The sequence below is a fragment of the Nyctereutes procyonoides genome, unplaced genomic scaffold (genome assembly GCF_905146905.1).
Source record: "Nyctereutes procyonoides isolate TBG_1078 unplaced genomic scaffold, NYPRO_anot_genome, whole genome shotgun sequence".
Classification (NCBI taxonomy): domain Eukaryota; kingdom Metazoa; phylum Chordata; class Mammalia; order Carnivora; family Canidae; genus Nyctereutes; species Nyctereutes procyonoides.
This window is the reverse complement of record NW_026575160.1, coordinates 26,119,211-26,133,359: the sequence shown is the minus strand read 5'-3', so window position 1 is coordinate 26,133,359 and position 14,149 is coordinate 26,119,211. Positions and strand designations below refer to the sequence as shown.

Below are 14,149 nucleotides of genomic sequence, written 5' to 3'. Positions count from 1 at the left end.
TTGGGCAAAAACTTTAAATGTGCCTGTATGTAAATATGTATACAAATGCACACACATAAGTGCAGTGCCACACACTGTATAAATATGCTGTTTTGAATTTCTTTTAGCCAACAAATGGAATCTTCTTGAGCATGTTTCTGATAGTTTTACCTTTGGAATCTATGGCTCATGGGCTCTTCCATGAATTGGGTAGCTGTTTAGGAGGAACATCTGTTGGATATGCTATTGTGATTCCCACCAACTTCTGCAGGTACAGTAATTTAGTATAATTAGCAGTAACTACTTGAACATTTTCCTAATATTTATATGAATTTGAATATTAAGTGTGATAGCTCATTTTTTCAAAAGTATATTTTCAAAATATGATGCCCTTGCAATTTTTTTCCTTTACCCCAAATGTTGAAAGACATTTATTTATGCTGTGTAGTGATAGAATCTTAAGGATTCAATTTAAATATTTTGATAAATGTGATTAGCTTATACTTAGCTAGAAATCAGAAAATATGCATGACAGTTCTAAGGAAAGGTCTAAAGGTTATCTTGTTTATGAAAATGTCCTGTGAAACAACATGGCAAAATGTAATAGAAATGTATTCTGGACCCGAGAGTCCTAATTCTGGTTTTTTATTACACTAGGCAAATCTTAACTTCTCTGAACTTCAGTGTCCTTATCTAAAATGCAAGCAATAGGAGGTGTCTGGGTGGCTCAGTCGGTTAGGTGTCCAACTTTGTATTTTAGCTCAAGTCATGGTCTCAGAGTGGTGAGGAGGAGCCCCCAAGCGGGCTCTGCGCTGGGCACTGAGCCTGCTTAAGATTCTCTCCCTCCCCTCTTGCCCCACCTCCTCCCCCCAAAATGCAAACAATACCTATTTTTTCCATCTCAGAGGAACATCATGAAGAGCTAATGAGAATATGAATGTAAAAACAGTGCCCATTGGAAAATGTCATACAAATACCAGAAATTTACAAAGTTGAGAATGAAGTTAAGCATTATTTGTTTCATTGTAGTTTTATTCCAAAATAATTTCGCCCCTAAATGTGTGGCAGATCTTTCTGAATCTGTAAATACTGCCACAATAAAATTTTTTAATAGTACTTTGAAATACAAAAAAAAATAGTTATTTGCTATTAATAAATTTTTATTACCAAATATTCATATTTTCTGTGGTGGTTTTCAAGATGGGGGAGGAGGAAGACTTGAAATAAAAAAGTTATTTCAAATATTTGACATAAAAACCAAAAATAGACTATTTGTAGTAAATATTTTCCTCGTGGTAAAGGCTTTATTAAAAGTGGCAAATTCATATGAGAAGTAAAAGAAATAGATTTAAGAGGGTCCCATAAAGTAAGATGTGATAGTTCAGGTGAGAAAATATGTGGAAATAGTAATTTGCACAGATATTCTAATGTTTGTTAGTGCATTGTTTATTTTACTGTTTGTGACTGCTAAATGTTACAAATGGAGAACAAAATGCCTTACTTTTTTAATGAAAACTGGTAATAGAATAATACTGGTAATATATGAAGCAAAATAGGACGTTTTCAAGACTATTGAAATTCCTTTTCTGAAAATTCTTTTTCTGAAAAGGAGTGATCGTTTTTTTTTTCCTCCCTCAATATTGGTATTTTGATTCTGCTAGTTTTAAGATGTGGTTTAATCATCTTTACTAGGTTACCATTTTACATTTGTTCTAGGATCAGATCTGTCTCTGGTTAGTGTTCTGTAGTATAAGGGAGTAGGCCTAAATTTTAAAAATTGCTTCAAAATGCCATTTACTAATGTACTTTCTTCTGTCATTTATGTTCCTTATGTTAGTAGAACTTGAACTTTATAAAGCTTTTTCAATACAGAAATATAAAACACATTGCTTCCATATTTTGTTAAAATTTTGCCAAGGAAAACAGTTCTTTCATTATAGTTCCTACACCTTGGTGTTCCTGAAACACAGGGTAAGATATGTATGATCTTGCTTTTAGAAAGTCTTATTCCATATCTGACATTTGGTAAAACTATGAATACAGAACCAAAAATAGTATTATCTACATTTGGAGATATTTTCCCAGCTTTCAGTTTGGTAATTATTTTACTGGTTAGAAGTAAAACTTTTAGAAATTAGGCTCTGATGTTCAAGCTTAATTCTTAGCACTTTTGAAAAAAGGATTTTTAAAAAAATTCTGCCATTTAGTTATCAGCAACTATTAATGATTCTTAGATAATTATAAGTGAAGGGTAAGACTGTGACATAGAATGAACACTCTTTTAACACAAAAATCATTTTTTTTGTTCTTCAGTCCTGATGGTCAGCCAACACTTCTTCCACCAGAACATGTACAGGAGTTAAATTTGAGGTCTACTGGCATGCTCAATGCTATCCAAAGATTTTTTGCATATCATATGATTGAGACCTATGGATGTGACTATTCCACAAGTGGACTGTCTTTTGATACTCTGCATTCCAAACTGAAAGCTTTCCTTGAACTTCGGACTGTGGATGGACCTAGACATGATACATATGTTTTGTATTACAGTGGGCATACCCATGGCACAGGAGAGTGGGCTCTTGCAGGTAAATGCACCTCTGGCAATTTCACTATTACTAAGATAGACCTATTCGTGGAAATCTACCCCTTCACACTGAAACATTAATTTCCAAAATTCTCAATTTTCTACTTCACAGTTTACTAAGTATACATATGACTCTGTTTTATTTTTCTTTTCTCTAGCATACTTGTTTAGCATAATATTAGTAATCTCTAAAGGTTATGAGAATTATGTCTTATATTGACTGGAAGAAAAAAATCTGCTTAATGTATTTTCAGAATTATTAAAATTCCATTTTTTGGAAGCTGATTAATTTGACCTATACTTCTAAGTCTTTAAATGTTATGGATGCTGATTTCAGTAGTTTGTACATATGCAGTTTTATTTATGTTAGACAGTTCACCAAGATTTTGAACAGCAAGTGATGTGATATGGTGGGACTAGCGCTTAGATCAGGAGACCTTGGTTCTGGTCCTGGTTTTGTCACAAGTTTTATTTTTGACGAATTACCTAACTTCTCTATAGCAATTCTCTCCTCTGTAAAATGAGGGGGTAATATTAAATCTCCCTGTCATGAGAGAGGGAGATTGAGATCTATTTTATATGTAAATTTGTTTGTTGAGCTTCCCAACTAGAATAGAGACTATGTATATGTAAGTCACGAGCTTTATGAATTACTTGCTTAGCACCTAGAATAGAGCCTGGCTATCCCTAGTAGGGATCCTTAAGTAATGGATACATGGATGAAATCATTGAATGAATCATGGGGGGGGGGGGGGGGGAGAAAGATTTTTTTTTTCTTATTTTATGTTAGAAATAGTTCTTTTGGAACTTAATTCTATCCTCTTTTTTCCTTAAATATTGTAGATGTTTTATACTGAGAACACACAGAAATAATAGAATTGACCTAAGTAGAAATAGATATTCAGTTCAAGGACAAATATCAACAGAAGTATTATGGAAGGACAGAGAGACCTCTCTCAACACCAGAACTCCAAGTAGAGATGATCTTAACCATCATGGTCTCACTAATTTCATGCTAGATTTGTAATGAGGGTTTTATCAAAAAATACTGTTGTAATTTTTGGTTTTGCAAATAATTATTGAATAACTTAATGGCTGTCTAGAAGTAAAGGCAAACATTTATGGGGCATATTTGAAACAGTTACGATGCTTGGCACTTGATATACATTAAATTTAATCTTCACTTGAAATATTTTGAGGTAAGTACTATGACCTCTCTCATCTCTTCATTTTTTAAAGAATAAAATGAAAACTTCCAAGTTGTTACATCTCTGTGGCCATACATTTGGTAAGTGATGGAACCGTGATTCAAATCCAGACCTGCCTAACCCCTTGAAGTATTTTTCCCCCTTGTGCTGCCAAAGGCAAAAACCATTAAGATAGAGAAAATCACATACTCTGTTTTAGTAGATCTTTTTGATAGCACGGTTCACCCATTTTCTAAAATACTGTAGAAGAAGGTAGTCAACGTCAAAATTACTTGAATATAGTTTGGGAAATCTTTTACTTGACCTGTAACTCAATGTAGAAAACAACTTTTTAACCTTTATGGCTATTTTAATTCTAGATAAAGTATAGTATTCTGTGTACTTGACCTTAGAACACAGAAGAAAAAGTTGTCGTCAATTCAAAAATCTTTACAGAAATAGAATTTCAGACCTAAAACCTAGGATTGATTATTGAAAACTTACTGCAATGCTTATAATAATGAACTGTCTCCAAATCAAAAGGGATAAAAGACGTAATTTTGGTGCTCATGCATATATCCTTGGTTATTTGTAAGTATTTTAAGAAAGTGATTTAAAAAGTAAGCTTGTTGTATTTTTACATGAAAGATTAATATAAATTTTTTTCAGAACATTTGTATTTTTCCTCCTAAATCTTTTAAGATTTCAAGCATCTTTTAAAAGATGGCTTTGGAAATAAATTCTAGATGTATAGTTTACTGCTATTTATATCAGCTTTTTCTTTTCCTAGGAAAAATAATAGACACCAACACAAATAACATATATATCAATGTTCTTAAATTTTCACTCACTGAGTTAGCAATAATTTATGAAGACTTAAACATTCTAAAGTGTGGCTATATTTTAGATAGATATCTAGCAATTATATTCTGGAATGGTATCTTTATAGAATTTTTTTTTTAATATGTCACCAATAAGTTAACACCATTATACAACTCCTCTCTTAGCCAGGAAGATTTATTCTTGTATGTATAACTTTCTTGGTGGTAGACATTTTTTTACTTTTTGTAAAAAAAAAAAAAAGTAGAACACAGTGGAGAAAGAATTGCTTGACATGGCCCTGCCTTCTCCAAGAAGGGTAGCTTCATCCTGTAATTCAGCAGCTGTATACTCTCTCAGCTTAAGGCACCAAGCCCACTTGAAGGTAACCAGGTTGGACCAGGCGTAGAGGCTGAGCCTTCCTCAGGAACTGAAGTCAGTTCCTGCCCTGGGCTGCCAGAGACATAGCCCTGAAAGGCAGATAGTACTAAAAAATAGAACAGAACCCTCCTGCTTGGAGGAAAATGCTTTAATCCATTCCAGCCCGTGTGACAAAGAGCTGTAAGCTGTGAGAATTACATCTTCATAAACACCTGTAAAATAGGAAACATGATAACTGGATTTTACCTGAGTTAGCAAGTTAAGAGTAGGTCCAGAACTAAATACTAAATACCACTGTGAGAAAGAGAATTCTGTATCTGCCTTTATATCATATATCTTTACTGACAATATTTGTTAGACGATGTAGACTCCTTACATTTATGAGGCTTCATAATATGGACCCTGGTATTTTTACCTCTGAGAGTAAAAAAATAATTATGATAATGATGAGAGAAATGACAAAAAAGCTAGATAATCTGTGAATCAGTTTATCACAGATAAACAGGCCTTTAAAAAGCAGTCTCAATTACTTTAACTGCATCAGATGGCTGTTAGCTGAGATAAATGTAAGTGCTTTGCATCTTGGCCAAAAGCCAGATGCAACATAGGACCTATTCATAGGAGAAAGCAGAGCAAAACAAAACAGGGGAAGAGAAATATTTGAAAGACTTAAATGCTCCTTTAAATCTCTTATTGATATGTAAAGAGCACATATAAGAGAAGTAGTGTAGAATGTGCTTTTAGAATATTTGTTGAAATAGTTGTAGAAGGCAAGTTAGACAATGATGTTGTTTTGTGGCAGATGGAATTTGTATAATTGCTCTTGTAATCTTGTGTCATTCTCTGATCTCTAGAGAAATTGAAAGAACTGGCAATAATGAAAAGTTAACGTTTTACCATATAATAAAAGATACCTTCTGGAGCTCTTTGTGAAGCAACACATTAGTAATATATGGACACCATGTATTGAAATAGTGCCTCTGAAATGATGACTTTAAGAACAGTTCATGAAACAACTTTTTCATTGTCAAGAGTCTGAGTATAGTAGTAGACTGCTGAATAAAAGAATATTAATTGTTCGTAAAGAATGTGTTATGCCCTGGCTTCAGAGGTCATATTACTAATTGAATGTAAATACTAAAAGAATTCCCTCCCTCCGTCTGTCCCTCTGTCTCTCTCTCCCCAGTGTTGTCATTTTGATAAGACAATGGTTGCTCTAGGTAGAGATGTGTATCTGATGTTGTTGGAGCTTGTGCCAGTAAACTGTACCATGTTAAGACTTTTTCCTAATCATATAAGTACCATATGCTCAATGTAAAAATGGTAGAAAATATAGCAAAGTATAAAAAAAAATACTGAAATCCAAACACCCAGCAATAACTTGTTTTTATAGATACACTTCCATGTCATACTTTCTCTCCTAGTATCATAGACATTTTCTCATCATCAAAATTTCTTTATAAATGCCATTCTATTATTTTTTAAAAGATTTTATTTATTTGTGAGAGAGACAGAGAGAGGCAGAGACACAGGCAGAGAGAAGCAGGCTCCCTGTGGGAGCCCAATGCAGGACCCCGATGCAGGACCCCAGGATTACAACCTGAGCCAAAGGCAGACACTCAACCACTGAGCCACCCAGGTGTCCCAATACCATTTTATTACAATTCTCCCTCATAGTTTATTTCCATTCCTCCGAGTTGTTTCAGATCTTACACGTAACAGTGGGAAGAAGATCTTTATATGTAATTTTTGTCCCCATTTTTGCCCTTTTCTCAGGATAAATTCCCTAGAATTGGAATGATTGTATGAATATTAATGTACCATTGAAACAGAGCCAGGAGTAGGTTGAATAAGGATGGCAATTGCTGGGTCCCAAAATTTAAGAGGATGACAAAGATTAGTCAGGATAGTATTTTAGTGTAATATATTTAAAAATCAAAATTAATACAAGACGACTTTGTCTAATGAACTGGATGTAAAATCTACCAGCTTTAAGACACATTTGCTTTAGACCTTTCTGGGTATGTATTTTTTTAGTCCTGTGTTGTTTTTCAGTTAATAAAACAGATTTAAATAGCCATTCTAAATTTATTCTTGGCACAGGTAGGAAGAGTGTTTCTTTTTCTTTTGGTAGGTACCTACATATGAGGCAAGGTAACATTAATTGATCAGTGATTATCAAGGACCAACAAACTTTTTTCTGTAAAGGGCCAGATATTTAGCCATAAAGTAGCCATAAAGACCCAATAGTAACTGCTCAGCTTAGGCACCGTAGAACAAAAGCAGCCACAGACAGAATGTAAATGAATGTTATTTATGAAAATAATAGTATGCAATTTAAGTTTCCTGTATTTTCACATGTCACAAACTTTTGTTCTTTGGATTTTTAACCATGTAAAAATGTAAATAAATTCTTAGCTCTCAGGCCGTACAAACACAGATGGCAGGCTGGATTGGTCCATGAGCCATAATTTGCTGCTCCTGATGCAGAATAGTAGGATTTCATTTTTTTCACTAAATCTTAATTTTTTAAAACTAAACTTCATAAGACAACTTTCTTAATTTATTGTAACATATTCCTTTTTTACTGTAATAAGGATTTTTTTTTAATCTGAAATTGAAAGTCTGTTTTTAAAAATTCTCTGAAAGGAATGTTCATCTATTTTTTTTGTCCTATATATATTTAATTCCAGGAACTTAAAGAAAATATACTTAAGAGGAGGCTTCAGAAATTATTACCCTATTGAGTCTTCTTTTGTTCACAGGTGGAGACATACTGCGCCTTGACACACTTTTAGAGTGGTGGAGAGAAAAGAATGCCTCCTTCTGTTCTCGCCTTATTATCGTATTAGACAGTGAGAATTCAGTCCCGTGGGTGAAAGAAGTGAGAAAAATCAATGATCAGTACGTTGCGGTACAAGGAGCAGAGATGACAAAGACCATAGATATTGAAGAAGCTGACCCACCACAGCTGGGTGACTTTACAAAAGACTGGGTGGAGTATAACTGCAACCCCAGCAATAACATCTGCTGGACTGAAAAGGGCCGCGCTGTGAAAGCTGTGTACGGTGTGTCAAAGCGCTGGAGCGACTACACTCTGCATTTGCCAACAGGCAGCGACGTGGCCAAGCACTGGATGTTACACTTTCCTCGTATTACATATCCACTGGTGCATTTGGCAAATTGGCTGTGTGGTCTGAACCTCTTTTGGATCTGCAAAACTTGCTTTAGGTGTTTGAAAAGATTAAAAATGAGTTGGTTTCTTCCCACTGTGCTGGACACAGGACAAGGCTTCAAACTTGTCAAATCGTAATTTGGAACCTAAGGTGGAATGTTACTGAGAGTTCATACTACCAGTTATCACTAACTTGCCATTTTTTGTATATTGTTTTTTTATTTGGGAAAAATCTCTTGCTACTTCTGTAGCCGCTCTCACTTTGTCTTTTCTCAAGTAATTATGGTGTATTGTAAGATGTTGGGAATAAGCGTTTTATCCTACAAGTATGTAAGGAGTCATAAATGCTGATGCTGTGTAAATGCATAAAAGATGTTAAAAATAACAATGCACTTTGAAGAATGTTTGCCTATGCCTCAGATTAGAAAGAAAACACTTGTCTGTGCTCTGCAGTGGCCGATGAAGAATTACTAATGCCTTATTTTCTAGGCATGATTAGAGAATGTAGACCAGACAGTTTGTTTACTATTATAAGAAAATTTCCAGTTTGCTTACAAAGGATTTTCTTTGTGAACAGTAGGTTTGAGTGCAAGACCATTTGAAGAATGACATATTCTTTCTTTAGAAAGGATAAAGGGAGAAGCCTGAAATGAATGCAAAAATTTGCTTATAGTCTCCTATTCTGATGTCTTCATTGTGGCCTGTTACCAGTGTAGCAGAAAAGCCCAAGTGACTGTTGAGATCAAAACATTCTTCCCTTAGGTAACTGTAAGAAGCTAGAAGCCTACAGAGGGCCCCTTCCTGCATTGTTGGGGCGGAGGAGGGGCTCTGAAAGCACTGGCAATTTTAAGAGTCTTTCTCAGGGTAACTTTTAATGAACAATGTTTCCAGCTACAAATTGTCTTCCCTTTCAAAAAGTGAACTTTAAAAAAAAGAAAAGCAATTTCTGGTTGATTTAGGCTATTTTCACTATTCAGAAATGATTTTGATCTTGGGAATTAATGCTCTGCCATGAAAATTATCTTTCAGCTCTCATTAGTGATGCCATTTATTTCTATTAAAAGTAAAGGGATTGGAAACAGGTCATTTTTTTTCTTGTATACATGTAATGTATTATGTAAAAAAGTATTCATATTGGCAATTTTTGTTATGCATAATGGTGTGGTTGTAATTTTTAAAACTTAATTCAGTGTTTTGTCTGAATAAAGCAGGCACTGATCTGGGTATCCCCTAAGAGGTAATTTGCCTCCTGTTCCCTTCCAGTAATCCTTACATTCTACATGTTCATATCAGAGAAGTAACAGGAGGGGAATAGAATTAAGTTAGGGGATAATCTAATCTTTGTCGTTTAAAGTGTGACTTCTCACCATTGAAGCCATTTTTCCAGCCTCAGAGAGGAAGTAACGCCTCTACCATTTTCTACCTGGTGACTTGAAAACTGAAGTTTTTGTTAGGTAGAAGTCACTTAGTGTCAGGGAACTCGTATACCACTATCTATGCAGCGCTGTTATGGTCTGATTATTTCTGTGTTTTGAATATGATTTTCCTAATGTTTTGAATAAAATTTTAAAAATTAATTTTTCATGTAATGTGCAAAAAACTTTAGTTACTGAATAATTTTAATATATATTAAAAGTGGTAGTCATAAAAAATGCCCAGGTATTAGAGTTGGTAGGTTGATTTGAAATTTTCCAGTATTGGTTACATACTTATATCAACATTTTCCAGATGAAATAGTATAATGTTTCATATTATTCAGAGTTAGTATAGGAGAAAAGTCAGGTGTTAAAATTATGAGCTAATAGCTACAAAAAAGTTAAATTAGCATTAAGTAAAATCTTTTAAAATTCCGAGCCAATATTGAGCGAATTAGCTTTAATTAAAGCATGTGTCTTTACTCTGAGAAAGCCAAATATAAAGGTATATTCTGCATTCTTTATAAAGTAATATTAAGATGGTACTAATCATCAGATTCAAAAGGTAGCAGACTTTACAGCCACAGGGCTGTTATTTCGGTACACATTTTCTATGACCAAAAAAGTTCTGAGCTAAAACTGTGACTCAAGCCGATTTATTAACCACAAAGTTACAGAATATCCACTGCAATGAATTCTCCTCCCCAAACCAGAAACTATAAAAGGACAGTTAAGAGGTGGCATCCTAAATTAAAGTTGCCGCTTTAAAACATTAAAGTAATTGACAGTATAATACAGAGGAAGACTATAGGGACAAATTGGTTACTCTAACTTAGAGATTAAAAACTCGATCTGACCATTAATGAGGACAATTTTCTTACGGCTTTCATTTTATATACCATATGTTTACCAAGGAGTTACTGGGAGTAATAGGAATTCCTTTAGGGCAAAACTTTACCAGTCCACTAAATAGCTTCAATAGTTGACATGGAGATGTTTTTCAACAAAATGTTGATTTAATTTGTTTCTTACATGATGCCTTGAGGAAACCACAAAAGCACCACCCCCTAAAAAATGTCTTTTAAAAAAGTATACTGTTATGTGAACCAAGTTCTTTAATTAAGAGAACCAAGTTCTCTTCCTATAATTTTTCAGTTATGCTATTATTTCATTAAACATTTTTTAGTTTCTTCTGACTAAACTCTTCTTCCTGGGGATATTTGGATTTATCCTTGCGTAGCTTTCTATCTTGCTCTTCTTAATAAATACAAAATTGTACAGAAGACCATTTTTATGACCAGTGTTTTCATAAGTGTTTTAAAAATTGCATTGCTAATTAAAATGCATTTATATTTAATGCATTACTGGGTAGATTTTTTTAAAGTAAAATCTTCATTAGAATCTATTTGTAACTGTACATTTTGTAAATTTTGGTCTAAATATATATGATGTTTTGAGTACTGCCTTTTTATATGTGTTCTTTCCCATTTAGAGCTTAGACTCCTTCAAAGTAATGTTGTACATTACCTTTCCATAAGGGATAGCTAACATGTATGCCAGAAGAAAGTGGTTTACTTTTAAGAATTCTGTTAGGTGTATTTCATAGTGAATGGCTCAAAGGAGTCAGTACTTTTTTGAACATCTCTCCTCTATTTGGAAACATACTAGATCTTCCTCCCTTTTCAGGCAGAAGCTTACACATGTTGATATTTCTGGTATATAATTACCCAGAAGAGTGCCTTGCTCATGATAAGAGGTACTAAAAGAATATTTTTGACATTGAATTTAGAATCCTGAGGAGAAATTGGAATAACTTGATTGTAAATCACTTCATTTTCTTTATAATTTTAACGATATTTTTTTCAAGATCTTCATTCAATTAATATTAAGGACTATTACAGAATCACCAAAGGAAAACATGTCACATTTTTAAAAATATATTTTTCTTACTAACTCCCATGCCCAATATGGGGCTCAAACTCACAACGCCAAGATCAAGAATACCGTGCTCTCTACTAACTGAGCCAGGCAGGTGCCCCAAACATTTCACATTTTTTAAAAGTAGTAAATGTCAAGGTTAAAGAAAGAAAACCTCGGGTTTGAATTAAAACATAGCTCATGTCACAAAAAAGCTTTTTGTTGAATTCATTTTCATCAGGACATTGATATGATAAAGACTTTTTCATTGATTTCCCTTTAGAAACATTTAGACAAATTGGAGACTTTTCACAAATGGAAATTATTAAAAGAAGTTTGATGAACAAAGAAGATAGCTACTATGCTCATCAGTGACAACTAGACTATAAAGTCAAAAAATTGGCCCATCAACATAAACAGGTTCACAGAACAAGCTAGGGCAACTACAAGTATCTCACGTTTGGGGTATCTTCCCTATTGACTAATATGAAAAATGACATTTAATTAGTAATTACCTTGAGCAACTGTTTTGTTGACAGTAATTTACATTTATGTGTATTAGAAAGTACTGTTGCTGTTATTCTTACTTAGACCAAAGCTGATTCAAAACTAAAATCTGTAGGTTAATCAGTAAATTTTTAAATATTAATAAACACCATTTTGATTAAAAAATAAAATTGACCAGTCATCTTGTGTAATGACCTCACAGCATTTTATAGGTATTAAATTAGAATAGACAATTTTAGTAGATTTTTGTTACTACATTTCTGTCCCTACAAATATCGATCTATCACAAATTGAAGATTTTTAGTAGTGTGCCAAGGATAAGAGAGGAACATGGTGTATCTTCCTAGATATAGACCAGCAATGTTTACTCCATGTAAAGTAAAAGTATTTTTATGTTAAAACATACCAAAGTGGGACGCCTGGGTGGCTCAACAGTTGAGCCTTTGGTTCAGGGGGTGATCCTGGTCCCAGGATCAAGTCCCACATTGGACTCCCTGCAAGGAGCTCTGTCTGTGTCTCTGCCTCTCTCTCTCGGTCTCTCATGAATAAATAAAATCTTAAAAAAAAAAAAGTATTGGTAGGACTTACATTAGCTTTTAGTGTAAGTCAGAAGACTTCAAAGCAGTTTTATTTTTGTAGCAGGTCATTTGTTCTATCCTTCCCACCTCAGGACATCGAAGATTCTTTGGGTATAATATTGAATGTTATTGACATGCTATAAATGGAGGTTTGGTTTTTTTGCTTTGTTTTGTTTTAAGAAATCCTTTGTGTTGTGACTTAGAAATACAAATAGCAATGAATTTTCTCAAAACAAATAATTTTGTTTCTGTCTATATGGAGTTTTACACCTATGCCATCTTAATACAGTTTTATAATAGACATTTCTAGGTTCTTCAGAGTCCTTAACATATAATGATTTCTACACAAGTAGGTACTGGTAGGGAAAATGGATGAGGATTTTAATTTGTAATCCATATCCACTTACATTAATACCCATTCTCACCAATTTCTCTTCTGTACTGCTCTTTAACACCTAGCCTTTGGATTCCTATCTTCCTTTCTACATAAAGCAACTAATTCATCAATAACAATAAAATGACAATGTCTATCCCAAAGAGAGAGGAGTTCATAAGTAACAGACTGGAGCAGCTTCTATACCTGGGGCAAATGCCTGACTGGGTGCTGGTGACTTAGAAGTGCAACTGCCATAGGTGAGAAGATTGTGCAGGAAAAAAGAAATTGACTGAAATTTTGACAATATTGTGGGCTGGTGAGATGGGTCTGAAAGGTCATTAAAAGCTTGACCCAACAAGCATGCCCCCTTGCCCTGGAATTTTGCCAAGAAACTGGTAGTGGAGCAGGGCTTAGAGACAGAATTTATATAGCCTTATGCATCACACTTAATTGCCACATTTGGATCCAAACTATCTAAAACAACTCTTACTCCAGTTCAAACACTAAAATAATCAAGATGCTCAGTCTTGGGGATCCCTGGGTGGCTCAGCGGTTTGGCACCTGCCTTCGGCCCAGGGCATGATCCTGGGGTCCCAGGATTGAGTCCCACATCGGGCTCCCTGCATGGAGCCTGCTTCTCCCTCTCTCTCTGTCTCTCTCTCTGTCTCTCATGAATAAATAAAACCTTTAAAAAAAAAAAGATGCTCAGTCTTGACAGATGTAGCATGGGAGATTAGGGACTGGGCTAACTGAAGGTGAACTCAGTCTAATTAAAGCTGCAGCCCACCTCTAGCTCAATTCAACCTGTGGAGAATTCTGAAGGATAAGTTCCTCACCCTAATTACCAGAGAATGAAAGGCATGCACTCCTTCAACAGACCCAAATGTACACTTTACTCTCCACTGTTAAAATTTTTAAAAATGTGTTCTGCATTGTACATAAGACACAAAGAAGGGAGGAATCAGACCCATTAGCAAGAGTAAGAAGTCAAAAGGAAGTCTAAGCCACAGCAATCAGACAAGAAAAGGAAGGAAAAGCATCCAATTGGTAAGGAAAAAGTAAAACAATATTTGCAGATGGCATGATACTATATAGACTCCACCAAAACACTCCTAGAACAGATAAGTGAATTCAGTAAGGCCACAGGATACAAAATCAATATACAGAAATCCATTTCATTTCTATACACAAATACTGAAGTAGCAGAAAGAGAAATTAAGAAAAGTCT

The 14,149-nt window shown here is 34.4% G+C and overlaps 1 protein-coding gene across 4 annotated transcripts in view; it reads left to right on the top strand.

Moving 5' to 3' along the window:
- TMEM168 (transmembrane protein 168) overlaps positions 1–11,000 on the top strand; it is a 30,411-nt gene extending 19,411 nt beyond the window's left edge. For all 4 annotated transcript variants that reach the window (XM_055314576.1, XM_055314579.1, XM_055314578.1 and 1 more), the window contains exons 3-5: positions 108–250; positions 2,293–2,567; positions 7,719–11,000. In XM_055314576.1, the coding sequence (XP_055170551.1) occupies positions 108–250; positions 2,293–2,567; positions 7,719–8,266 (966 nt within the window). In that variant the 3' untranslated portion in view covers positions 8,267–11,000. The remainder of the gene's footprint in view (positions 1–107; positions 251–2,292; positions 2,568–7,718) is intronic.
- The last annotated feature ends 3,149 nt before the right edge of the window (positions 11,001–14,149 follow it).